The sequence below is a fragment of the Rhodnius prolixus genome, unplaced genomic scaffold, assembly GCF_049639745.1.
Source record: "Rhodnius prolixus isolate KJV_2025 unplaced genomic scaffold, Rpr scaffold_2, whole genome shotgun sequence".
NCBI classification, from domain to species: Eukaryota; Metazoa; Arthropoda; class Insecta; order Hemiptera; family Reduviidae; genus Rhodnius; species Rhodnius prolixus.
Genome location: NW_027411592.1, coordinates 2,558,962 through 2,586,934, shown reverse-complemented (window position 1 = coordinate 2,586,934; position 27,973 = coordinate 2,558,962). Strand labels below are relative to the sequence as shown.

General features: G+C 34.8%; 1 protein-coding gene and 1 long non-coding RNA gene across 5 annotated transcripts; one reads left to right on the top strand and one right to left on the bottom strand.

Moving 5' to 3' along the window:
• Nucleotides 1-163: 163 nt before the first annotated feature.
• Nucleotides 164-27,973, top strand: LOC141450228 (uncharacterized). 3 transcript variants are annotated; one of them, XM_074120428.1, is made up of 24 exons: nucleotides 164-780; nucleotides 4,625-5,175; nucleotides 5,531-5,709; nucleotides 5,801-5,900; nucleotides 6,323-6,483; nucleotides 7,050-7,247; nucleotides 8,233-8,392; nucleotides 10,000-10,355; nucleotides 11,752-11,868; nucleotides 12,592-12,813; nucleotides 12,895-13,051; nucleotides 14,226-14,394; nucleotides 14,558-14,731; nucleotides 14,831-14,996; nucleotides 15,767-15,952; nucleotides 16,226-16,661; nucleotides 17,819-19,215; nucleotides 19,300-19,516; nucleotides 19,688-19,886; nucleotides 20,534-20,822; nucleotides 21,711-21,874; nucleotides 21,958-22,106; nucleotides 22,190-22,372; nucleotides 22,820-27,973. In XM_074120428.1, the coding sequence occupies exons 2-24, from the start codon at nucleotides 4,632-4,634 to the stop codon at nucleotides 25,009-25,011; spliced, it is 8,115 nt and encodes a 2,704-aa protein (XP_073976529.1). In that variant the 5' UTR covers nucleotides 164-780; nucleotides 4,625-4,631; the 3' UTR covers nucleotides 25,012-27,973. The 3 variants fall into 3 exon arrangements, with proteins under 3 accessions (XP_073976529.1, XP_073976530.1, XP_073976528.1); XM_074120429.1 differs by having other exon boundaries at nucleotides 9,982-10,355; nucleotides 17,837-19,215; XM_074120427.1 differs by having other exon boundaries at nucleotides 9,982-10,355.
• Nucleotides 3,355-15,682, bottom strand: LOC141450232 (uncharacterized). 2 transcript variants are annotated; one of them, XR_012455978.1, is made up of 3 exons: nucleotides 15,129-15,682; nucleotides 13,142-13,323; nucleotides 3,355-3,668 (listed from the first exon to the last, which is right to left on the bottom strand). It is a non-coding gene; the product is annotated as an uncharacterized lncRNA (long non-coding RNA). The 2 variants fall into 2 exon arrangements; XR_012455979.1 differs by lacking the exon at nucleotides 3,355-3,668 and adding an exon at nucleotides 11,864-12,371.

Below are 27,973 nucleotides of genomic sequence, written 5' to 3'. Positions count from 1 at the left end.
ATCACTCGATCCGTACTCCATTTTTTTGGCTTTATAATTTCTTTTGAGATTTTATTATAAAATGAGACAGGCGCGGCGTACCTTTTTTTTTTTTAATGCTGAGAGTTATCGACAATAGCTCATGTAAATTGGAATCTGTATATTTGAAGTTATCATGCGCAATACGATCTTTTGGGTTAGAGATGTGCACAATTATTGACAAGTGGCGTTTAGACAATGAGGAGCACGTCTTTAAAAAATGATTTCATTTAATGGGTAGAGTTTAAAAGGTGTAGAGTTTTGTGACCTCCGGTGAATTTTTGGATTGAAGGTTCAATAGACGAAAGCACAGTTGCCAGTAGGAAATTATTTGAAGGTTAGGATTGTCTGTGATGCTTCCTAACAAGCCGTCATCCAGTGTTTTCGAATTTGCTACAGTGTATCCCGGATTCCATTATTGAATTTTCATAATATAGCTTTAAAAAAAGGCAATAATGAAGCGCTATAATCATCAGGAATACATATTTTCTAAAACAAACGTTTATCGATAAGATCTGATTTAAGAAAAAGGTTGATTTTTTTTTTTCTTTTCTTTTTCTATCTAAATTATGTTAGTGAAGGTGAACGAAATAGGTGCCGGGGATGTGCGTGAAAAATCATAAAGTGAAATTTAAATAGTTTATTTATTTATATGTCAATGATAAGAATGAATTTCTTAACTTCGAAGTAATTATTATTGTTAGCAAAACGAAGCAAATCATATTAAAATTACTGACACTTCTTAAAGGAATTCCTAAACAGGTAAGGTTTTTTTATATGTCAATATTTTGTTGATTTCTTTTTATCATTTTGCAAAGTCTAGACAGCAATAAAGTTGAGTAATTATTTTATTCTTTGAAGCAAAATCCATTTTAAGTAGATTTCAATCGAATCGAATAGTTCTTGCTTAAATTAAGCAATAATATTAAACTAAGAATGGAAATAGTTGGGTTGTTTAAATATTTAAATGAAACAAATTAAATTGCAGTAATATTTTAAGATTCTTAAAGTGATTTTTTTTTGAACTTACTGTAACTTTTACTATGCTACTGTTGACATTTTCTTGCAAATTGTTTGTCTAAATCAACAAACTTATGATACACAACAAAGTTATTGCTTTTTTTTTTTTACAATGAACTGTTTCGAATTCAAATGAAATAAATAAATAAGCCAATTTATTGAGCAACACAAAAAAACGCATGCAAATACTAATAGTTCACATTAGTGTTATTGTTTTACAGTTTTAATCCAAATATTATTTAATACAAAATTTTTGGCTTTATGAAAAATAAATTAGTTTATCCAATGAATAAAACTATTATTTTTTCAATGTTGTGAGAGAGTTTTATGTTCAGCTATCAAATTACTTATTACAAGTCTTACTATTTTCTATTATTCAAGAATTTCATTCTTTTCGTTTAGTCCGCAGTTTATAATCTTACAAAAAATAAACAGCACCACAGTTGAATAAGTTAGATTCTATTTATTTTTCTTTAGTAATTTTTGATGCTCACTTATGGTTTATTGTTATTATTGAATAGTAGCACCTTATTGACTCAAGCATTCTAGGTTTTTCGACTCAAACTTACAACAATCTTAGTTTGTTTTTTTCATGCAAAAATGAAATTAATCAAAATGAATTTTGTTAAGTTCTGTATGTAAAAGAGTAGAGTGTTCAAACAGTGATTGTAGGTGAATTGATAAAAGTTCATAATGAACCTGTACCCAATGCAAATGCAATTATTATTATTTATTTTATTTTTATTTATTTTTTAATGATTTAGGGCGCGTCAGCATCTTAGGTTATTGGCGCCCTTATTATTATTATTTAAGCCCAGTGAAACGCGGCCTGGGCCTGAAATGAAAACCTTTGTTACATCCTGCAGATATACTTTAGAGAGGTATACATCCATTTCGTAAAAATTAGGGCAATGTCCAATGGATGGAAATCCACAACACTGATCCTGAGTTAGATGGTTGTTTAGTGAAGCATGAGGCAATATTTTACCTCGGCAGGGGGGCTAAATAGTATCACCCTACGTCCATCTTTGATCATCCCTCACTCATATTCTTCATGCAATCATTGGCGGTTTTGCTGAAGCATTTTAAGACTTATTAGCCTGAAATACTAGAACGCTCAGGATCCTCTGTTCTACCATATCTACTCTGAATACTGGTGATATTGTATTCTCTAAATATCAAGTAATGAACATCACAGATTCAGTGTGTAAGGATATATAAAAAATTTTGATTATAATTTATAAATTTTTTTAGTATGGGAAAATTTTTCATAAGTTGAAGACGGTCTGGAAAGAGCTATAATTGCCATTATATTTGACTATTTTTATCAAATTATTCATGTTAAATTCTTTCTTTTATTTCTATGAAATTCAAAGGAGTTGAATCTAACTGGAGTAGTTAAGACTGCGCTGAAGACTTCCATTGATTGATCTGTACACTTAGATTCGTCAATTTGGTTTCAAGGGGAAATGAGAAGGAGTACGTTAGAAGTTTAGCGTTTCTTTTTCCTTTACCGGCCTCGAACCGGTTGCATTGATTTTTGAGCACTTTATCACTTATTACAGCTTCTAAAAAGGATGCTTTCACAATATTCATCTCAATGAACAAGTTTTTTTTTTTTTGGGTTGTTGGCAATCGAAAATGCTTACCTTGATTTTCCTCATCATTTTCATTGGTGGTACCAACAAGGAGTATAAGGAACAGTTATAAGCATAGTGTAGAGTTTTTCAAGTTTAAAGATTTTATTTATCGATTTTTTTTTTTTTTTGGTATGGAGGTCTGGATGACTCAGCAGGAGAGAAATTATCTCAAGTGAAGTTAATTTCACACCAGCTGAGACAACGAAACTGTACTTTAGTCTTGATGGAGGTCATACTTTTCTATGAAAAGATTAGAGAAAACAGAAAGGAGAATACGGAATTTTTATAATAGACATTTCCAATATAAATGTTTTTAGAGGAGTATATTTAGATACAACATTGACATAAAATAGTGCGTGAATCGTAATCTATAGATTTTAGATTAGAGAAAAGCCTGATCTCGAGTGAGAGGATAGTGAAAATACCACAGTTCAAATCCCAACTCTAGTGTATTAGTGATCAGAGTTGTTAATTAATTGTTAATCTCTTGTAAGTTCGAGAATGCTTGAACTAAATTCTGACATTAAAAAAAAAATGCCCTCATACTACAAATCATGCTCTAAATAGTAAATTATAGTATATACTCTAAAAATGGTGGTGAATATTTGATTCTTGAAATATCTAGATCTGAAATTATTCGATTGGTTGAATGGTATAAGGTGTAGTTCTTTGCTGAGATTTAATTTATTTATTCGTCTATTGATTTGAAAATAACCATCGTGTAATATTAATTAGTTTTCAATTATTATCAAAAATTACAACTCGCATTAGAAATCTGAGTGTTAGTTTTGATCATCTTACGTATTAATACGAAGTTTATTCTTCACGTACGTAGTAGGCAGACATTTCTTCAATTCTTCAGGATAAACAGCTGGAAAACTTCCTTTTATGTTATTCCTTTTTATTCTCCTTTTAGTTTCTTGTTTATTTTATTCTCCAATTTTCCATTCTATCTTTTAGGTTAAAAAAAGTTCCTTAATCTTACCCAGCCTAGCATAGAAAATTTTAATTATAAATAAGGCTTCTGAAACGTCATAATTCAAGAATTACTTTTTTTTGAATGAGTAACAAAATGAATTGTTAGGACACTAAAAAAAAATTAATTTAATTATTATTATTATTATTTTAATGATTTAAGGCGCCAACATCTATGGTTATTGGCGCCCGGAGCTTTTTTCAGCGCACTGCCGGCCTCCGGACAGTGTTCTCTCGTTACAGACAACACTGTCCATCACCGGACAGTGAGCTGTAAGAAGCTCCTAGGAAGAGATAATCTAAGGGTCAGCAGCTGGATTCGAACCCGGGACCTCCGCGTGGGAGTCCAGTATGCTAATCTCATAGCTAATCCCTTCCCTTATTATTATTATTATTCTGGATAAGGATCAGAATACAGTTAATCACTTCCAGTACAAGAGAAGTTCCACGTTATTAGTTAGTGACTGAACTTACTAAGTTAAGTTATTAAATTTAGGGCGAAAAAAATTGAGTTAAGTTGAGCATGAGCTTGTAATGCATAACTTGCATGATGACATTATTTGGGGGGAGGTTGATGCTTGGTAATCTTTTGAAGGTTTTTACTTGGCCCCAATTCTCTACAAGTTCAAATGATTTCTTAATTGTGGAGACAGTAGAAGGATCAGAGGTAGTTGTAAGAAAGGCTGTGCTGTCGAAGTTACGAAATAATGTATAAAAACACCTATTTCTCGATTCGCATGGATAAGGCTAACAGTAGGTCTTAAGTGGGCAGGAAGTGGAAATGATCCCTTATATTGATTTCAAATCTTGGATAATGAACTAATAAAAGTGGGTGAACAAAAAATATCTCTGTTAATTAATTTCTATATTTTATTCCTTTAATCTTAACATTATTTAAGCATTTTCGTCAATGTTTTTAATGTAAAAAGGATTATAAACGAATTATCATTTATTTAGATCTTAATTTACAGCATTTCTATGGATGAATACGTGACGAGGATTGGCGATGTAACTATCCAGCGGGTGGTCTCCCGTGAGCCGCCGCAGCAACAAGCCTTGCCACCGCCCCCACCACCACTTCAGACACCTCCACCTCCTGGAGTAGGACCGCCCACGGCGGCCCAGCCGACCGCCTTGGCATCTTCGGCGACCGCGGCCGCGCCTTCTCCTGCAGACCAACCGACAACTCCTCCAATTGTGGCACCACCTTCACAATCTCCTCCTCCTCCACAGACGCAGCTCCCTTCGCCGCCTTCCTACGACCCACCATCTCCAGATGAACAACATGAACATGAACATCATCACCATCTCCACCACCACCAGCCACAACAAGAAGAGGAAGAAGAAGAAGAAGAAGATGAAGATGAAGAACATGTTGAAAACCGCCATAAGGAGGAAGAAGAAGAGGAAGAGGAAGAGACGGCCAGGGTTGCTGAAGAATGTGAAGATTCCAGGGAAGAGGATGACGATGATTGTCTTAAGGAAGGTAGCAGCTTACTCGAAGGATTGGTCGATCAAGCTGGTATATACATAACATTATCTCTTCTTTTACTTCTTGATACGCCTACAAGGTGTATATTTAACTGTTGAAAATAAATCGACATATTCGTTTGAATGGACCGCTGGGACCCCTAAAAAATGTTTAGGTCTAAGAATATTTAAGTTTAAGTACAGAAAAAATATTTATTTATTTTTTTTATTGTAATGTTAATTTCTGAGCATAATTTCAAAATTTAGTAAAATAAAAGAACCAAAATTTCATTTTCTTCGCCCGATTTTTTGATTTTTTCCAAGCAAGTTCGATGCTTCTATCAAAAAATAGCGATTAAATCTATAAATCATGATATAAGAATGATTCATATGAAAATAATTCACAGCCATGTCAAGTGAAGGAGGCAGCGGAGCCGATGAAGAAACTGGTGTTACACCAGTAGCGGTCATGGAATCCGAAGATCTCTTAAGGGATATCAAAGCTGAACCGATGGACTCAACCATGGATTGCTCTGAATCCGAAACAAATATGGATGATCTTTATAGCGATAGTAGGGATATGCAGGTAAATTATTTAATTTAATTTTTTTTTTCTTTTCTAATTTCTAACCTTCTTCAGACTAAAAACTTTTAATATTTAATGTAATGTTTTCAAGGAGAGGCAGCCAAATCAAGAATCTAGTGAACAAGATGATTGTGCTAAAAGAAAACAGGAAGAAGATGATGAGGAAAAAGCTAGTAAAAAACGGAAACAAGGTGTTTATTTTTACGAAGCGATTTTTGTATTAAGAAAAGAAAAGTTTGTTAATAATTATCTTAGAAAGTCAATCAGAGATCGATCGGCCGGTCTAAGAGTTTGAAAGAGCATTCCACCCAATTGTTAATTTAATTTTCTAGATATTTTCTCAGCAACGTCTCCAACTTTTTCTTCAACTTGTTTACTAACTTCTTTTTTTTTAATTTTCTGAAATTTTTTTAAACAATTTTATATTTCTCACTGTAGAAAATGCAATTATTGCAATCTTTTTAGATTCACTAAATAGATTATCGTCGAAAACGTGCGTTTCGAGATATCTTGTGTCCACTTTTTCGTGCAACTAGTTCATTCTCTTATCTTCTCCTTTCATATTTTGCTATAAAAAGAATAATGCAATAAGTTTGTTTTTTCTTTTATGTAGAAGATGACCTGGATTTAGATAAGAAGAAGGCAACAAATCTGAGAAGAAATATCCGTGAAGTAATGGATGAAAATCAATTGGACGAAGCAACTCTTAGCGCACAAAGGCAAGAAATGGAAAGGTTGAGAAGAGTTCAAGATCAGCAGAAATATCTCAGAGAAGTATGATATAATAGGAAAAAAAAAATTATCAATTGAAATAATTTTCAGTAGCCCTTATTTGTAATAATTTGATGGGAATACTATGTTCGAAATCCTCGTGTTCTTGGCGATATCTCTTTCGGATATCAGGGAGAGCCTATGCTTACTTTTGTGCCAATAAACATTTCAGATTGGATTTCAGTTTATATTATAGTTGTTACCAAATGGCTGTTCCTCAACCTACGGAGGTTTCTCTGTCGTAGGTTATTCACCTTGAAACCAGGTCAAGATTTGTGATCCTACTGCAGGCGTTTCAAAAATCCGTAAATTCAATCCTCAGAATAAAATTTAATTTTAATTATTACTAATTTACCTTCTATTCAAAACACTGACCGAGAATTTGTCTATCTCTTGAATTTGTTTTATCCTGCTTGGGAAGACCCCACCATGAACTACTCTTGTTAATAGTAGTTACAAATGTACAACCAAGAATTTAAAAAGTTTCACTGATAATACTAATGCAATAATGTGTAATTTTTAATCTAATTATGTGATTTATTTATATTTATTTTGTTCTTTTGTGCCAGGTACAAAGGCAAATCCAGATAAACAAGCAAAACAATAAGACACAGACTAGAGTCCTCTCGTTACTCCAAGGAAACAATACTTCACTTCTTAAGAGCAGGGACGCCCATTCTTCCAGCAATAGTAGTAGTGCCAGTAAACCTAACACGGTTTTAGTGAAACTAGGATCAGGAGGACCGCCACAAGTATTAAATAAAAAGGTTTGTAAATATTTAAAATACAATATTTATTGTAATACTTGCAGTTTCAAATCTGAATCCTTTATTTAGTACGAGAAGGTTCATATTTGCTTCGAACTGTGTAAAATCTAATTAGAATTTCTGCTACTCTACACAATAGATTACCGAAGTTAAGTTTCCTAAGCTAAATTAATTGGAATAAACATGCAAGCAACGATAGTTTTGGTTTTCGACCGTTGTTGATTGATGATTTTGGGAAATATTGAGGTGCGGTCAATAAATTTAAACACAAATTTTTGTTTCTTCATACCAACGTTTCGGTAAATGTATTACCTTCTTCAGCGTATTGTAAAATTTGTGGAGTTTAATGCTATATCATCATAACCGTTGAACAGTGTAATGATTGGAGATACAACTACAGTTATAATGATTGGAGATACAGTTACAGTTGCAATGATGATTGGGTATGATATGAGATATTTGATTCTTTGCGGCCAGTGATCATATTACACAAAGACTAGCGGTTAAGATCGTGGACCGACCGAAGATTTTCTTAATAGACTAATGATAGGGAAGGGATTAGGTAAGCGGTTAGCGTATTGGATTCCCACGCGGAGGTCCCGGTTCGAATCCAGCTGCTGACCCTTAGATTTTCTCTTCCCAGAAGCTTCTTACAGCTCACTGTCCGGTGATGGACAGTGTTGTCTGTAACGAGAGAACACTGTCCGTAGGCCGGCAGTGCACTGAAAAAAGCTCCGGGCGCCAATAACCTTAGATGTTGACGCGCCTTAAATCATATATATATATATATAAAAAAAAAGAGGACTATTGATGGTACAATTAGCCTCTCTGGCTGCAGTGCTTTAGGGAACAGGGTCCGCTCTTCGCCTCTGCACTTAATAATATAATAATATCCTCATATTTTGGAGGACATTTTAGGGCGAGTCAAACCTAATTCCTTAATACTCTTCACAAAATTAAAAATAATTTTGTATTACCTACACAGGTGTTAGAGGCTATTCGAGGTGGTAAATCTTCTCCTACACCACCCGATGCGAAACCAGGAATTAGCCGAGTACCCACGAACAGACCACATATGGTCACACCGTCCGTGTCAATCGCTCCGGTTAAGCCAGCGCAACAGTCCCAAGGCGAAGAGAAGAAAGGTGAGTATTTTTAAAAGGTTTATTTTTTGGTATTTAACTTGAATCAGTCGAAAATAACGTATTTAAATTATTCTATAATTTTATAACGCTTTTAGAATTTTCTTTTTATAATATACGTACATTTATAGTTTCTCTAACAATTTGTATTAAAAAATAATTTTCCCCCCAAAAAAACTTTCCTTGATCAATAAATCAATAATCAATCCGAAGTTTTCTTTTTCCCAACATTCGTCATTGGTGTCAATTTTTATTTTTTGACACCAATTCCTTCCCACATCATCATTGATTTTCTTTTTAGTAATCATTCTTTGTTTTAGTTATTTTGTAAAATTGTTTCGTTGTTCGTAGAATGGTAAGGTATCTCTTGTTCTCCATGCTACACATACCTGATGATGTGGCTTGAGTTGCCGATTTTTAGCTCTTCGCGATTTCAATATCCATAGTTCTGCACTAAACAAAAACACACATAAATCCCATCATCTTGGGTGGTCCCACCCAGAAAGAGGAATCATCGCACTGTCTTGTGGCTCACACTTCGCTGACTTATCCCCGTATATGCAAGACAAGATGATTTATCTAATATGACCTGGACAGTGTTCATCAATTAGATTACTCATTGCTATGCCACACTTTGCAAAAGACTATTTGACAACGATTATTTATGGTCAGTTAATACCACGGGGCTCTTCCCAATATAGCAAGAGCCTATGCTTTCAAGAAATGACTTGAGTGTTAGCACCTATTGTACCGTCCTGAACTTGACCTAGGTTTTGTAACATTTCGCGATGGAGTCGTCTTTGGTATTTTTAATTGATGAAAAATAAAATTCCCATCCGCTTCACATACCGCACTTATGGAGTAAGTAATGATGATTGGGTATGATATGAGATATTTGATTCTTTGCGGCCAGTGATCATATTACACAAAGACCGAAGAATTTCCTAATAGACTAATGATAGGGAAGGGAATTGTTCTCTTTTCAAAAAAAAAGTAATCCTCAGCACGCCGGCCACTTTTCCAACAGTGTTCCCAACAATCCTGTAAACGGAGTTTATATTTTATTTTAATTCTTACTAAAGAGCTTTTGCAATGCTTCATTTCTTTTTAACCGATATAATCGATTAAATGTGCATTCACATTAACTCCCTTGGTTGTGTCTAAATTAAATAATTTAAAGGCTCTAGTTTCATTTATATTTGAGAATTCTAAAAAATGATCTATCGATTTAATAATGAAAAAATCGTAAGATGCTGTCCATTACTTGCTTTTTTAACAGAAACATTTTAAACAAGGGACCAAACTGAATATTAAAAACCTGAAAATCGCTGCTGATAGAATACGTATGTGGTTATTGGGATACGCTGATAAACCTTTTACTACTTTTCATTTGTGTTTTTGGTTTTATTTTAATCAATATATTTTTTTTTTTTTTCTTTTTAAGTTTTTAGTTTTTATTTATTTCATATTTTGTTTTTTTTATATTCCCGCCCACATTTCCTTTGTCCTCTTCTTTTTGGCGATTTTCGTTGAAAACTTAAAAAACATTACCTACCTCAAATTACCCGACACCTTGCACTATATACAAACAGCCCCTTCCACTGACCCAGATGTAGTTACGATATCGTCTTCGGATGAAGAAGACGAGGACGGTCTGAGCAGCAGCCGGCAGAGTGAGTCAGCTAGCATCAAACTGGCGGTAGGCAGCAGTACGGCCGACAGCCAGGTAGGCGATGAAGATGAAGAGGACGATGATGATTGTATTGTTATATCTGAACCCTCTGATGAAGAGGGTGATGACGACGACACGGAAGTGGATGATCCGACCAATTCAGGCATGCACACTAACGATCTGTACAACATACCTGATGATCAGGGAAGAGTGTTGATCAATGTAGGAAAACCGGAAACAGAGCCAGATATATTTCTAGCACCGCAGATAGCAAGGGTCATCAAGCCGCACCAGGTAAGTTTAATTAACTGTTGGTACTCTCATTAATTCTTAACTTCTCTCTTCAGACATCCGATTTTCTGTTACCCTTCCAAAGAGGAAGTATTGAAATCGTAATATCGGTCCAGTCCAAGGTAGGCCCAAATGCAGAGATCGGCAGATAGTTCCAATTTGTTACTTTGTTTAGACACCACTTTAGGCCCTGATATAAGGTTTTCGTCAAAATGTTAGTCATTATAAAATTAGTGTATTGACTGACTGCATTCAGATAGTCAATAATATTGGTTTTATTTAGCGATTTCTGGGACATAGAGATAGTAAGATTCTCATTATAGTCAAATTTTAGTGCACCTTATGGGTGAATCATTCACATATAATGTGTTCGAGTAGTTGGTGAGTTACTTAAATTCCAAATTTGATGAAAGTGATGGACAAAAATTCGAATTTCGAGAATTATTTTTAGTTAAAGTTACCAATTAGCTCATGCTCTTCAGTCTTAACAAGAGAATGGTACAGTAAGTATCCCTACACTTAGTTTTCAGATTTGTACTTGATTATTCTAGATCGAAAAATAATTTTACGTGAATCCAACAGTCATCTTGAGAGCCCTGTTTTTTTTTTTTGTTTTTTTTTTGGAACGAAAAATGTCAAAAAATGTCTTTCAAAAAACAGCCACTGCTCCTATGTCCCTAAATTTTTCTTAATTATGTTTCTACATTAAAAAATTTGAGACGTATGTTCAGGGCCGGATTTTCCTATAGGCTAACTAGGCTTCAGCCAGGGCCTCAAGATCAAGAGGGGCCTACATTCAAATTGTCAGCAAAATTAAAACTATACTATTCTAAAAACATTGAACACTAAAACACTGTTTAAGTGATGTATCACAGTAGTAATGTATTTTATTATCTCTCATGTAATTTACAAACTTAAAAATGAGAGGTGAAAGGGACTCATAAGTGGAATAGCCTAGGGCCTCTTTTCATCTAAATCCGGCTCTGCATACGGTTAATTAGCCACCGGAAGATCAGAATAAGATCACGCAGAAGAAGATCACGCTAATGACTTATTGGTATTTTTCACGTTTTTACCTAAGTATTTAGTGGAATCCCGTAATCGTTTTTTTGCGCTCGTAAAAACTTCGGTTTTTGTTTGAAATTAATTTTTAAGAGGGTTTCTTGATGGGGGAGCTCTTTCTTCAAAAGTCTTTTTGTTATAATGTATTTATATTACTGAATAAAATTTATTCAAAACAAAAAACCCAAGATTGAAGGACACCTTAGAATTGTGAAAAAAGTCATGTGAGTGTTCGCACCAGAATTATTGTAAACGACTGAGTGAGTGAAAGAAAGAAAGAGATGGATGACGCTATACCATAAGCATTTGTCAAACTTCCCTTTTTAATTATTTACAGATCGGTGGAGTCAGATTTCTTTTTGACAACGTAGTAGAAAGTATAGAAAGGTTTAACAATTCAACTGGATTTGGCTGTATCTTAGCACATTCTATGGGACTTGGTAAAACTTTACAGGTAATATTTATTGGTTTTTCCATAAATCAATAATTTTCATTTGGAAAACTAAAATTTGTATCTCTAAACCAGAATGTATAAATTGATAGCTTTGATTTTGACCATCATATGATGGTATGCATATTTTGATTTCTTATTTAAAAGATGTGCCCCCAACTGGTGAAGTACAAGATCAACATTAGAATAACAAACATTATTTATACGCAAAATATACACAGTTCTAGTTTTTAATAATTTTAGTTTACTGAAAAACAAAAAAAAAAATTACAGTTTAAGTAAGCTTTAAGTAGTAAATGTAACCTCCACATTCAGTCATCAAGTGCAGTGTATAGCAGAAACCTAAGTGGAAAGGTGTTTCGAAACACTAAACTGTGATGAACACATTAAAATCCGAAACCATTTAGGAACATGTGTGCTTCGTTAGATTAAATCAACTGTGTTATCGAATGCTGCGCGTCCAATCACCAGAGGCAAATGTATAAGAACAGTGTACAAATCTTAGCCTCTAATATCAAGAAGGAAGTATTATATTTATAGACTTAATTGATTTTCCGGTAATCACTAATGTGTTTAGTGCTTTTTTCCCCTTAAATATTTCTATTCTTAGAACAAGTAAGCTGATTTTTAATACTTTTAAACACCTTTGAGCTACTTGTATTTATTTTTGTTCTGCCCCTTTCTCGAACACTGAAATTTTTTGTTTAAATAGGTTTTTGATTTCAGGTGGTCTCTTTTTGCGATGTATTTCTTCGTGAAACTACAGCACAAACGGTTATGTGTATCATGCCGATCAATACATTACAAAATTGGATGGCTGAGTTTAATCTTTGGTTACCTTCAGATGCTAGCACATCGCCATTGGCAGCACACGGTCCAGTTAGAGCTAGAAATTTCAATATCTTTGTACTCAATGATCTTCATAAGACGATCGCGTCTAGATCTAAGGTTAGTTTAATTAATTCGTTGTTTTTTTTTCCAATTGTCATTCCCTTTTAGATAAACTAATTCGGTTTTATTTTTGCCTAGGTTGTCCAAGAATGGCGAAAAAATGGAGGAGTACTATTGTTAGGTTATGAAATGTATCGACAATTGTCGCTGAAAAGAGCTGGCAGGTTAAGGAAAGGCAGAAAGAGACAGCCGGATGAGGATGTAGAGGACGAACGGAATAAACCACTTTTGGAAGGTAAGTTATATAGAATATTTTACCTTATGTGGTAAATGAATAAAGCTAATTTTAAATTCAGTGAATCTTAGTGAAAATATAAATTATCACCAGAAATATTCATTTTGATAATCTCTGGGCCCAAAAGTTAGTTTGTGAGAATAATATTTCTTGAAAAAGAAACATCGCAAAATGCTGAAACTTAATATTTCGATGCCTCTATTGCCTTGATAATTTAATAAATGGCCTCTATAGATTGCCTTGATATTTTCTTAACTGAAGACCATAATATTCTGAAAACGGAAAGAAAATCTGTTGTTACAAAGCTTACAAATAAATTTCTTTCCGAAGATGTAGAGAATGTAATTAATAGCAAGTACAATGTTCTATACAGACTAGTCTCTAATTTTGGAAATACTGAATGTTTTATCTAAATGTGGGCTGCAGTATAACTAAATTAAGAATTGTAACTCAGATCCGTCTCTCTGCAAAGTAAAAGTAGCGAAACTCTATTATTAATGGCCATACATATATTTTTGACAGTAATAATAGTATGTCCAGTTTGTAAAACTTTAGGCAGCGATTCCATTCTGCACTTTTTGTTTGATTGTCAAACCTATTCGCCGATTAGATCATATTTTATCACTAAATATTATTGTCCAGCCTCTTGTTCAAACTCCAGGTTTAAGCAATTGCTCACAATACATTCTAAAGAACAGATAAATTCCTTGTATAACTTCTGTAAACAGGCTGCCAAAATTAGAAGTTTTGTTTTGGGAGAATGATATTTTATTTTAGTTCCTTTTTTTCTCTCTCTCTCTCCCTCTTCTTCTTATTTTAGTACTTATTGAGAATATTTATATTTTATGTTAGTTTGTTTTCAGTATAAGAATTTGTATCTTTTGTTATATTATTTATTTTATGTGTTAAATTGAGGATGCTTTGTTTAAATTTTTTGTTTTCCTTTAAGATATGTAATTTCTTTTTCTTTGTACATCTATATGTAATTATTAAAAATTAAATTATAGGCCATCTCCATTGCTAAAGCAATTAGCTATGTAGCAATTAATAAATAAATAAAAATAAATAAATATTTCGATTGGCTCCCTCCAGGGGGGAGAGTATCCAATAATTTTTGAGAAACACAATCTTAAGAAATCCATAAAATTAACAAGCAAAAAATCAATGATTTCAGAGATGCACGAAGCGCTGGTAAAGCCTGGTCCTGATCTGGTAATCTGTGATGAAGGGCATCGTATAAAGAATTCGCATGCTTCGATTTCTCACGCGTTAAAACAAATTAGAACTAAACGAAGAGTCGTACTTACTGGATATCCACTGCAGAACAATCTATTGGAATATTGGTAAAGAAATCAATTCTTTAATATTTGTTCTTCCCCCGTTGGTGATCTCAGTTGTTAAACCCAGTTTATAGATTAGTGAACGTAAATTAACCTTGTATTCTTTTTCTTTTTACTTCAGTAATTCTAAGATTTTTTTAATTTGTTTTTATCTGTTTCATTGAAGGTGTATGGTGGATTTCGTTCGTCCAAACTATTTAGGTACAAAGACTGAGTTCAGCAATATGTTTGAACGTCCCATACAGAACGGCCAGTGTATAGATTCCACTCCGCAAGATATTAGACTGATGCGCTATAGAGCCCATGTATTACATTCTCTATTGGAGGGTTTCGTTCAAAGGTATTTATATAATATATAATTATACTTTAATTTTTTTTCTGAAATGTATATGAATTAATGCTGGAAAGATTATTGTTTGATTAACTTGTTATTTCACAGGAGGAGCCATTCTGTGCTTAGAAATACTCTACCACAGAAAGAAGAGTACGTCCTATTAATAAGATTAACACCTTTCCAGAGGAAACTCTATGACACTTTCATGAACGAAGTTGTTAGAACAAAAGCAGTTCCTAATCCGTTAAAAGCATTCGCTGTTTGCTGCAAGGTAATAAATAATTATTATAGATGTTTATTAAGGAAAACTTAAGAAAGGAAAATGAAAATTTATTTTGTTAAAATTTTACGCACTTAAGGTTTTTTTATTTCCCAACATCTTTCATTATCCTTACTTACTTACTTACTATCTGGTGCAACAGTCCTTAAAGTAGGACCTGGACCTCTTCAACAAGTTGTTCCCATTCGTTCTGGTCTGCGGCCTTAAGGCGCCATTTTCTTACTCCAGCCCGGCGAAGGTCTTCCTCTACATCATCCAGCCATCTAAGCCGAGGGCGCCCTCGAATTCTTCTGCCTCCTGGGCTTTCTTGTTAACAGTTTTCGGGGCACCCTTCCCGCAGGCATCCTCTCCACGTGTCCCTACCATCTCAATCTCCCCTTCTTTATTTGGGCGACTATGTCTGGTTCTCCAAACACCTTTCATTATCCAACCAGCAAAATTTCCTGAGATTGATCACTTAATATTAAGTTTTAACAATATCTCCTACTTACTACTGTTTACTTTTACTCATTTTAAATTCCATTCTCAACATTTTGGTGCTCTCTAATTTTATAGAAAAAGAAATTCTGTTTATTTGTCACTTTAATTACATTTGTATTTTTACTGTTTTTGCTTCCATAGTTTCATTTAGTTTTTAAAAAGCCAACATAATCATAAATTAACTTTAAATCAAATAAATATTACCCATCTTGGCAAAAAAAGTTACAATAATAACTTTTCAACTTGAGTTTTTTTTTTAATACTTGAGTTTTTAATTCTAGATTTGGAATCATCCAGATATTCTTTACAATTTCTTGAAGAAAAGAGAAATGGATGAACTGCAGGACTTGGACCTGGAAGAAACAGCAGGATTAAATAATTCCGGCAGCACTGTGGCTGCTGATCACGCCACTCCTAGAAGAGCTAGAGATAAAAAAGGGAAGGCTCACGGGAAGAAGGTTTGCAAAGTGAGTGCACAAGTTTTACATACTTAGCGAGTTCTGGTATAAATTGAAAAATGTACTAATTTAATATTTCATTTTCTTAGCAAAAAAGTATTATTACAGGTTAGTTGCTTCTAAGAAAACATCCTCATTGGAAAGTACAACTGTCATTTATTTATTTCATGTATTAATTAAATAAAATTCCTAGTTCTTGAACCTGCCTAATGGTTATCTCATGTATCATTGTAAATTTTGGTAAAAAAAAAATATGTAATTTTGGTAATAACTGACTGTCAGGGCCAAGCGGTAGTTGTACCCACAGTGAAATCACCTCAAGTGGCCACAGTACCGCCAAATTCAACAGCAGCACCGCCTAACGACATCAAATCTGAAGTAGTAGAGCATCCACCTCCGCCGGACCATCAAGCTTATCACCATGGTTACCCACCGCACGGCACAGGATATCCACCTCCGCATGGTGGTGCTGTAGCAATGCAAGCACCTGGTGGCGGCCAGTATGGTGCGAATGGTTCCTATGTTCCGCCACTGGGTCCTATGTCTGGCACCACTGCCGTTCCTCCACAACAGTGTTACCCACAACAGCAACAACAACAACAGCAACAGCAGCAGCAGCAGCAGCAACAGCAACAAAGCAGTTCATCACATCTTGACATGAATTATTCAAACTACAGGAACAATTACTACAATTATCCTGCTTATGGAGGATATCCTGGTGAGTTTTCTTCTGATTTCTCTTAATTTTCGTTTAAATTATCTCCAGTTTAAGTACATCCGGTTAGCGAAACAATATTTTAACTTAATGGTTCTTTACTCTTAATACAAAAAATAAGTTAAATCGGAGAACTATCGATTCTCAGTTCTCTCGTTCGCTATATTCTCCAAATGACCTTACTGGATTTACAGCTCATACAAAGAATGTTTTGCATATTTTCTCGACTTACAAGTTGATAAATAATTCATATTCTGTTTAGTAGGTACAATGTTTCATATACGTCTTAATAGCTTTTACAGTATTGATCAGCAAATTCTCTTGGAACTGCTTCAGCGACCTTAAATCAGTTGTACAAGTCTCAGCTTTCACAGTTCCAAGTAAATCTGAACCTTTGCATCATACGGCAATACAATGATGGCCTCTTCCAATACAGATTTTAAAAAACTATCTCTTAAGTTTACGTAAAGCTGGTTCTGTAAATGGAAACTGAAGTTAATTTCATTTAAAATAAAAGTAAAATGTTTTCGCTTTGTATAAGTTTAGGAATCAAGATGTAACTTTGCTGTACTTAATTATATAAGCAACCAAGAAATTTCTTAGAGTTGAAAATACCAAAAATGTTACATAATTTTACCTAATTCTAGTCACAAGTGTCTCCTGGCAATTTTGTAAACATACACTGTTTGAAGCAGCCATTTGCCCGCTCCACTACCAACAGAACTTCTCTCTCCAACATTCTTATATCACACTGCTCTACAAGACTTTTTACTTGCCAGCAAAGTTTGGGAAACAACTAATAACTAGCTGATCGAACGATTTCAGACATTTAAAGATTAAGTTCTACGTGCTGCACCAGACTCTGGGTTCAGCCCCTTCAAATTTCTGACATAGTTTTTTTTTCAACTCTTCTTATTTTATTTTTCTTCTTCTTCTTTGATCTACTTAAAAAACTTAACTAACCATCAGTTTCTTATGTTTTCGCTCGGCTACGCACCAGCCTTCTGCTTCTAGAAGATTGAAATCAAAACTGTATTATTTATTTTTTGTTTATGTTTTCCAGTATTAATTTGCAGTATATGAAAAGCTCTAAGTGAGCTGGCATATACTTTAATTTGTATATAAATAAGTGAATAATAATTACCACTACATAACATTAGGTACCAATGACCCTTCAGGAAGTGGCGGAGGAACAAGTGGGAATCTCTCTGGCTATAACTACGACAGCGCATACAATTATGGATATAATTATCATAACTTTGAAAACAATAGCTACTACGCCAATCCTGGTGAATCTGTGAAGCCACCAGAACAACAACAGCAACAGCAACCTCAGCAAAATCAACCGCAGCAGCAACAGCAGCCAGGTGATTATTTTAAACAAGAAAAACCAGAGAAATCTACAGACGATTGTAGCAAGCAAACATTCAGCCATGGTTTCTCTGGCGGTCAAGTAGCTTATAATTATCAACCGGCAAGCAGCCTGATCAACTTAGACAGTGGAGGAATGCCAACCTATGATGGTGGCTATCAATTTGGAGTGCCAAAAAAGGAGGAAAAATTCCAACCGTACTACAATCAACAGCAGCATGTACAGCAGCAACAACAACAGCAGCATATACAGCAACAGCAGCAGCAACAACAGCAGAACGCCCACAGTGCGCAGCCGCACAATTCGCACAACATGCCACCCGTCCAGCATCAACAACAGCAGCAGCCGAATCTACAAAATTTACAACCACCAAATCAACAACAACATGCACAGCAGCAACACCAACAACAACATTCTCAGCAACAGAACGCACAAAACATGCCGCCTCATCATCAACAACAGCAACAACCTGCACAGAATATGCAACACCCACATCCTCAACAGCCTCCACCGCCGCAACAACAACAACAGCAGCAGCAGCAGCAGCAGCAGCAACAACAACAACAACAACCACAACCTCCACAACAGCAGCAACAACAGAATTCAGCATTTAATCAATACCAGGGCAATTTTAATCAAGACTATCCATATCAAAATAATCAATATAAATTTAACAGTTATCAAGATTGTTATCAACAGCCGAATCAAGGTTATCAACAGCAAGGTTACTATAACCAAGGATATCAAAATCAACCTCAGCTACCGCAGTACGGGCCGAATACCCAATATAATCAGTATCCACCCTATAAATATACGCCACCAGCTCAGAATTACCCATATGGATTCAACGAACCAGGTCCATCTTCAGTGGGGCAACCATATCAATACGATCCGAACAATGCCAGTTATGATCCGATGAAACCGGACGACTCGAAGAAATCAACATTTGATAAGGCTGAAATGGAGAAGAAGATTTTCGAACAATGGGATAAAGAGGAAGGTATAGGTCAACACCATCAAGTTCAACAGTCACAAACACTGCATCAAAATCAGTCCACATGTGTGGACAAAGAGAACGAGGAAGTGAAGGATGATAAAAAGGAAGACGATAAGAAGGAAGGTGAGAATAAGAAAGGCGAGGACAAGAAAAGCAACAAAGAGGAACCTGGGATACCTTACGATTGGGTTAGTCATTATTTATACTGTTGTTATTCAATTAAAAATAACATATAAATTAGTTATTTTAACTTTATTATTTATTTTTGTTAGGCTACAGAGCTTTTGAAAGGCTATGTACCAGGCGACATCAATGCCAGCGGCAAGATGGCCATATTTTTCTGCATCCTTGAGGAATCTATTGCATTAGGTGATAGAATACTTGTATTCTCTCAGTCATTATTCACGCTGAACCTGATTGAAGAGTTACTGCAACAGCACATTGTACTTGGCAAACAGGAAAGATGGATGAAAAATGTTAATTATTATCGTGAGTAAATTTAATATACAAAAAAACTATTTAATAAAGTGGTATTCCCGGTTACGGATTTAAGAGGAAGAGTTACTACTTTGTTTAAAACCCAAGGGGACTTAACAATGAATACTTCCGGTTTCAAACTCAAAATTGTGATTTTCGTTTTTTCTCTTTCTGTTTCTCCAGGTCTTGACGGCAGTACAACGGCCATAGAACGAGAAAAATTAATTAATGAATTTAATTCAAATCCAAATCTCCATCTATTTCTGGTGTCTACGCGAGCAGGATCGCTGGGCATTAATTTAGTCGGTGCAAATCGAGTGATTGTGTTCGATGCTTCGTGGAATCCATGTCATGATACCCAAGCAGTTTGTAGGGTTTATAGGTGATTATTATTATCATTATGTAAAATGGTTTTAAAATTTTTTTTTTCTACAACCATGTAGGAATGTTCTCATTACTCAATTAAAATCAGCTGTGTAATGCCCAACTTTACCTCACTAGTGGGGAAAAATTCCCATTAGTGTCACTTTCCTCACTAGTGAGTGAAAAAACTTTATTGTGCTTCCTTGATATAAGAAGTTTTGTTATTAAATATTTTCTGTAAAACTTTAATAAGCTTATTTAACGTAACTAAATAATTAAAAAACGAATATTAAAAAAATAAAATAAAAATTGAAAGGAATATAGAAATAAAAATAATATTTTAATAAATAATTAGATATTTTTAATTATAACAGTTAAAAAGGTTATAGTGTTACCTTATAGAAATTTAAAATGGATTCTAGTGATTCCTGTTTAGTTTTTTTTTTTTTTTTTTAGTTAATAACCCTAATGGTTGCAGAAAAAATATAATATTTAACTCGAGTGTCAAGTATTTTCCTCACACTCGGCAATTTGCACTTGCATTTGCCTCGCTTCGCTCGCTCGTGCGTGCAAACCCTGCCTCGTGTGAGAAAAAGTAATACTTTCCACACTTGTTAAATAAATAACTATTTTTTTTTGTTTATGCTTAAATGATATAACTTGCAGATATGGTCAGAAAAAACCATGTTTCGTCTATCGTCTGGTTACGGACAATTGTCTAGAAAAGAAAATCTACGATCGACAGATCAACAAACAAGGCATGTCTGATCGTGTAGTAGACGAATGTAATCCGGATGCACATCTTTCAATCAAGGAAGTGACTTCTTTATGTTGGGATGATAAAGAAGATGAACCTGGACCAACAAAGCTGGATGATCTAGCCTCATTGCAGGATACTTACATTGATGTTGTTATACAGAAAGTTCTACACAGGCATGCTACTCTACTTAGCAAAGTAAGGAAATCTTTTGATACACTTAATTTGTTAGGGGGAAATATATTCTCATATACTTAACGAGAGACTAGGTGAACAAATATTCTTGGCCGTACAATTGGGTATATAAAGTTTTTCGAAGTATACATCTTGTGCTTATTTCGTTGAAATGAATAAAGTGGTATTTCTTGCCTTTATTTTTATTTTTGGTCGGTTTATCGCCAGCAGAATTCATTTAGATGATGAAAAGTTGAATACGAATAGTCATTTTTGACGGAGAGTCATTGGGTGTAGCGGTTATTGTGAAACGTAGATTCACGTAAGCGGGCGATGCTCAGTACGAATCGCAAGTGTTGTTAGCTCTTATTTGTTGCGAAAAAATGTTAGTAATAAATGTCCTTCCACTATACCTAAATGGTAGTTGGTAAGCCCCGCCTGAAAAAAAAATGGCGAATTCAAATGACGAATGGGAATTTTACTTTTTTTTTACTTAAATTAAATACGAAGCTTTATTCTCTAGTTATTGAGAAAAACATTGTATACTTACTGAGTAACAACTCTTATTCTTAAATTAAATACGAAGCTTTATTCTCTAGTTATTGAGAAAAACATAGTATACTTACTGAGTAACAACTTATTCTTAATTTAAATACGAAGCTTTATCCTCTAGTTATTGAGTAAACATTGTGTACTTACTGAATAACCACATATTCTTAAATTAAATACGAAGCTTTATTCTCTAGTTATTGAGTAAACATTGTATACTTACTGAATAACAACTTATTCTTAAATTAAATACGAAGCTTTATTCTCTAGTTATTGAGAAAAACATTGTATACTTACTGAGTAACAACTTATTCTTCTCGTCGTCCAAAAGATTTGTTACAGCCAATTTATTATGTATTTCAGGAGCCATTCCAGCATGAATCGCTATTGGTAGATCGCAAAGAGAAAAAATTATCTTCAGCTGAGAAAAGGCTTGCAAAAAGAAGTTATGAACTGGAAAAACAGGCTAGCACCAATTCTCGACCATTGTATAATTTCCAGGGTAATGGTCAAGGCAATATTATCAGGTTAGTGAACAACTTGTCGAAGTGTATGTATAAGAGACTCTATAGCTAGTCCAGGAAATTTTCATCGTTTTTGTTTTAAATAGACGAGGAGATAACAAACCTATGGCTAGTGTTCGTCCAATGCAGTCTGAATTGAACTCTCAGATGGCTAGAGATAGACAGCGTGGTTGGATACCAGCTTCAGTGTGGCAACGACAAGGAATGTCCGCTCAAGAGATGACACTGCCGCTGGGTAAGTTTCTTTTAAAGTTCTTAGAACTTTCTATAGTGTCAAGTTTTAACATGTATCCATTTTAAAATGATATCTTTTTTTAGATGTGGTGATACCAACTAATTCTCCTGATAGAGCATCTATTGTGCTTAAAGCTGGCCAAAAAGTTATGGTATTGAAATCGCCAAAAGGAATCTATATGCAGTTGGAAAATGGCAAAATAATAGCAATAAGAACGGCGTTTAAGGTTGGCAAAGATGGCAACAAAGAAGGAGGAGCTAAGAAAGGTTAGTTTGGAGATAAAAGTCTGGACTCTAGGATCCACTTAGTGAATCGCGAATCCAGTAAAATCTCTTGAAAGAGAGAAAGTTCCTTTCAAACTATCTTACTTATTGTTTCTGTTCAATTTGGCGAACATATGCTGTGTTTCACCACTTCGAGAATGAAGGTAGTTGGACGTAAAGCCCGCCTGAAAAAAAAGGCAATTACTTTACTTCTATTGAAGTTAAATATATTTTTTATTTTAAGTTTAAGTAAGAAATACGTAAACTGCGGAGAGAAAAAGTTTAGTTTGGTTATTCACCTTAGCTTTTTTATATAGTTTTCTCGTTAGTAACGAGATACAACAAGTCGTAATACGGCCAAAATTTTCGCCTTTTCATTTTTTCCTTTCAGTTGTCTAATAATTTATCCAAATAATATTGATAACAATTCAATAATTCATTATTTTCTAGGAGAAGGTGGAGGAATGAGAGGTGGCAGGAACGCACGAGGAGGAATGGCAGGAAACAGTTCCACGAGGAATGTAGGAACCAATCAGATGCAGCGTCCGGTCCGAGCTGTGGGGCCTGTCACGGTCACAGTGAACAAAAACAGTGGTTCTGTGACAGTGCAGACGCCTCCTTCTGGTGAAAGTGATTCCTCATCATCCGGCCCCAACTCTGCACCTCGAACTGATGGCGCGTCTAGCGGTGGTAAAAGTGATGCATCCTGTGCTACCGAGGATGTTGGTTTACCTCCCGCACGAAGCAGCACAACAGGACATCCGCTAAAATCTAAATTATCAAACGAAGTTCAACTGACTCCAATAGGTCCACCGCAGTCTCCTTCGCTGGCTGCGCCACAGCAGCAGCAACAACAACAACAACAGCAACAGCAACAACAGCAGCAGCAACAACCACAACAACAGCCTCAGCAGTCTTCGGCGGCACCACAACCCCCACAGCAGAATCGTCCACATTCTCCAGCAGTGCAGCATAACATGATGGCTGCACCTCAGCATTCTCCCTCGGCTCAGGTCCATCCTCCACCGCAACATCCTCCCAGTGCACCTCTTCCTCCGTCCCGTCCAGACACCAATCACCACGGCATATCCTTACAACCGCCTCAGTCACAACAACAGCATCCTGTCCATTCTTCTTCGCCACAACAACATGCTGTTCATACGGCTCCACCCCAACAACATCCCGTACACACAGCTCCAGCCCAACATGGAATCCTTGGTGCTACTCCCCAGCAACATGCAGTACACACCACCCAGCCACCTCCACAACAACATGCAGTTCACGCGCCGCCTCCACCACCTCAACAACATGCAGTTCATGCACCACCTCCACCGCCCCAACAACATTCAGTGCATGTGCCACCACCGCAACAACATCCAGTACATACGGCTCCACCACCCCAACAGCATACAGTTCATCAACCTCAACCTCCTCCACCACCACAACAACATGCAGTCCATTCATCAGGCCCACCACAACAACATGCAATACATTCATCTGGCCCACCGCAGCAGCAACAACATGCAGTCCATTCTTCAGGCCCACAACAACATGCAGTACATTCTTCTGGCCCACAACAACATACAGTACATTCTTCTGGCCCACAACAACATGCTGTACATTCCTCTGCACCACCACAACACAGTCTCCATTCGTCAGCTGCACAACAGCATGGTGTTCATAATTCACCTCCTCAACAACATCCAGTCCATGCTCCTTCGCAGCAACATAATGTGCACACGTCCCCACCACAACAGCAACAACAACAACAACAGCACAATATGCATTCGTCTTCACCACCTCAACAGCAGCAACAACAACACGCTGTGCAGCACCCAACTCCACCGCAAATTCACGGCAGTATGCATCATCATACGCCTGCTGCACACCCCACCTCACAACAAGAGAAACCAGCCCCACCCCAACCCGGACAGTATCGTCATCACAATCTTCCAATGCATCCACAGCAACCATCCATGTCAAGTAGTGGAATGCATCCAAGTGTTCAGGATAAGCATATACCTTCTCATCATCATAATTTGCCATTACACCCGCAACCTTTGCAGCCCCCTGCCGCCCCACAGGACAAACATAGTGTTCCACAGCAGCCACAGCCTCCGCCACACCACAGCTATCCATTACTTCCACAACCAATGCCGGCCGCCCAAGAAAAACATCTACCTTCTCAGCCTCCTCAGTTGCCCCATCATAATCTGCCACATCATCCTCAGCCATTGCCGCCAACGGCCCAAGAGAAACCAATCTCTTTGCACAATTTACCATTGCATCCCCAGCCTTTGCAATTGCAGGACAAACCTGTTTCTCATCTTCCACTACATCCCCAGCCTTTACCAGCTAGCCCGTCACAGGATAAATCGTTGGGCACGCCGCTTCCACCACAGATTTCCCATCATCATAATTTCTCTTTGCACGCACAATCCTTAGTTCCGACGGCCAGTCAAGACAAACCGCTGCCAATACCTCCAGTTCCTCAGTATTATCCGGCTTATGCCACCTATCCCCCACCTCCGCCACACCATCATCCTTATCCACCCAATCCTTTTACAGCGGCGGCAGTCTCAGCATCGCATCATTATCCACCTCCACAATATCCCTACCACGCACCTCATCATACCCAGTGAATCATTTTTATTTAATGTAAAAAAAAAAAAAATTAAATAAATAACAGCTCATAATGCAAAGCCAAACACGTGCTAATTTCCGGCTCTCTTCTACATGAATTATAAAAAAAAAAAATAATCTCCATTTTGGTTCTAAAATCGCTTACTGATCACAAACATGAAGCGATCTTTAATGAATGAGTTATTAGAGAAAAAGAGACAAGAAAATGTGTAATTACTCTCAACTTTTTCTTTCTGTAAACCTTAGAAAAAAATATTATAACATTCCAACTTGGGATTTACCTCTCTATTTTTACGTGTGGAAAGTGAAGCAGTTAGATTTTCTGGAAAATTGGGCGGACTTGAAAGATCTGTTTTATGAAAAATTAAAAAAAAAAAATTGGAAATTTTCCTTTTTATGTGATTTGCTTTTTGAAAAAAAGTATTGCTTTTATTTCTTTCCTTTAAAAAAAATTATTTATTTTGATAATAATAACGCGATATTAGTTCCGGATGTCTTTAAATTGACCTCTGATCAAACTTTAGCTTTATTGTATTTATTCGACTTTTTTTTATATTCGTATATAATTTAAATAGTTCTTTTTTTAAAAAAAATAATAACAGACGATAACGTTATACATCGCTACGATGACTTCTTTTAATCATCAATATAATTAGTATTTTTTTTATGTATTAAGATTTGAATTAAAGAAATTATTAAATCCTGGGACAAAAACTATGGCCTGCTAATCAAAATAGTGTCTTTTCCAGGTTAAGGTTATGCTGAATTGAGATTATGAAACCACAGGTACATTTCGCTTAATGACCAAAATTCAGATTCCGACTTAGGAACTTAAATTTAAAATGGATTGTTGGATAGGCGTTTAAAGTTATTCTTAATCTATTTAAATACCAAAAAAATTGAATTAAATTATTAGTGCATTTGTTAGGCACCTAGAGTGTTGTTATAATAAGTTCAAAAGAAACCTAAAAATTCCGTCTCGCTAGTGAGACTATTTAAAACGTTTTAAGTCTTATTTTAAGTGAATCTTCAGCATTTTTAGGAACTTCTGAAATTTCTTTTTAGGCTAAGTGTATTTATTACCTGTCGACTTGGAGAATGGTATTATACTACAGTAAAAATTTAGGTATCTTTAAGATTAGATTAAGGTCATTTAATAGCATTCTTACACTACTACAAATTGTCTCTCCATGTAGAAAAAAACAATTGTCAGCCAACTTGTCCTCTAACGTATAGTTTTTAACGATATGAAAAATTGATTAACTCGGTTTAAGGCATATCAAGTAGATAACGAAATTGTGTCTTAAATTAGATAATTGTTAATAAAACTGTTTAAAAAAAACAACAACATGCTTGTGAACAAGTTTGAATCATTTAAGACATCTGAAATTTTACTCTTACTATAATATATTCTATATAATAGGTAATAAATACATTTGTTCTGAAATAATATTTAGTACGTTTTCCTAAATCGTATTCACATGTATCCAAATTACTTTCTTCTTTCTTTTTAGAACTGAAGATAAACTTACCAAGTACGAAACGTGTCTCACGTAAAATATTTGATGAGAACACTTTCACGACTTACAACTTATTCTTGATGAACTAACTTATAATTTTTTTTTAAAGTCACAATTTAAAAACATTATGCCAATTATAAAACCGTTAAAAAATCTATAAAAAGTGACTTCAAGTTGTAAAATTTTCTTAAAATTCGGAAATACATCATTTACCATTAATTATTCTGAAATAACACTTTACGATATACTAAAAAAATTTCCTCGTAGTAATCAAATTTAAATAAACTGTTAATCCATTTATTATTTGCTAATGGTTTAAAACTGATTAAATTTTTAATAAAGTTAGTTATTCATAAAATTAAAAGAAATAATTTTTTTTTTTTGTAATAAAAAAAAAGAAGTCTTCCGACACATTTGAACTAGTATTGTTTTTAATCCGACCAAAATACTTTTGTTTATCAAAAGAAAAGTATATATTTTCTTTATAACAATACGTTAGATAAATTACACTCGCAATCAAATCTTTCCCCAGTCTTAGGACCCGATAAAGGCAAAAACAGAACTACGTCTATACCTTGACTGATTAGTAAAAAAAATAGGCCAAACAAAATTAGCGCCAAAAAGGACTCGTAAGTCCTTCCGTCATAAATTCGAACATATGGTCAATCTAAGCCCAGTGGGTAGGTCGTTAAACGAAGTAACCTGTACTTTTGTTTAAAAAAAATTAAAATAAATAATTTAACATAGGTATTAATGTTATTACGACGGTTTCGTTTGGTTAATTGTATACTATTTTTCTCTCTTTTTTTAAAAAAATTAAATTTACGACTTTTTTAATTATTTTTTAAAAATATTTTTACTTAATTGGTGATATGAAACAAATTAATTATCTATACTAATCGTGTGTTAATTAACGAAAAACCACCGCTAAAAAAACAAACATTTTTTTTTAATTAGCATCTTCATTATTTTTTCTCCCTTAATTTTAGGTTGAATATTTTATATTGCGTAGTAGAATACATCGCAGTGGTAAATAAAACAAGTATTTGTGAAATTGTTTTTAAAAAAGGTAAATATATTTATAAGTATACAATTAGTATTTGTTATAAGAGCGATGAACAATTATTTGATAAGTTTTTAAAAGAAATTTTCTGCCCCTAACGTTTAGCCGAGTGCAATATTTTGTAAAAGGCAGAAAATGGTTTTTGTTGAAATAATTCATAGTTATTATTATTTTTTACTATTCTTCCGATGTAATTTATTATTAAAATTTAAGTCTAATGTGTAGAGAGGAGTGTATACAGAGAATGTTACGACTATTGTACTATAAATTTATTTACTCTAAGTAATATATAAAAATTAGTAAAGAAATTTTTGTTCGGCCCAACCCTGCTTTTGTTCGTTAAAACAAAGAGGGACATTAAAAATATATATATATAAA

Excerpts from the sequence above, each read along its gene's own strand:
- LOC141450228 (XM_074120427.1), top strand. The coding sequence starts at position 4,632 with ATGGATGAATACGTGACGAGGATTGGCGATGTAACTATCCAGCGGGTG. Across the intron at positions 5,901-6,322 it reads TAGTAAAAAACGGAAACAAG|AAGATGACCTGGATTTAGAT; the intron begins GTGTTTATTTTT and ends TCTTTTATGTAG. Across the intron at positions 20,823-21,710 it reads ATGCTACTCTACTTAGCAAA|GAGCCATTCCAGCATGAATC; the intron begins GTAAGGAAATCT and ends TATGTATTTCAG.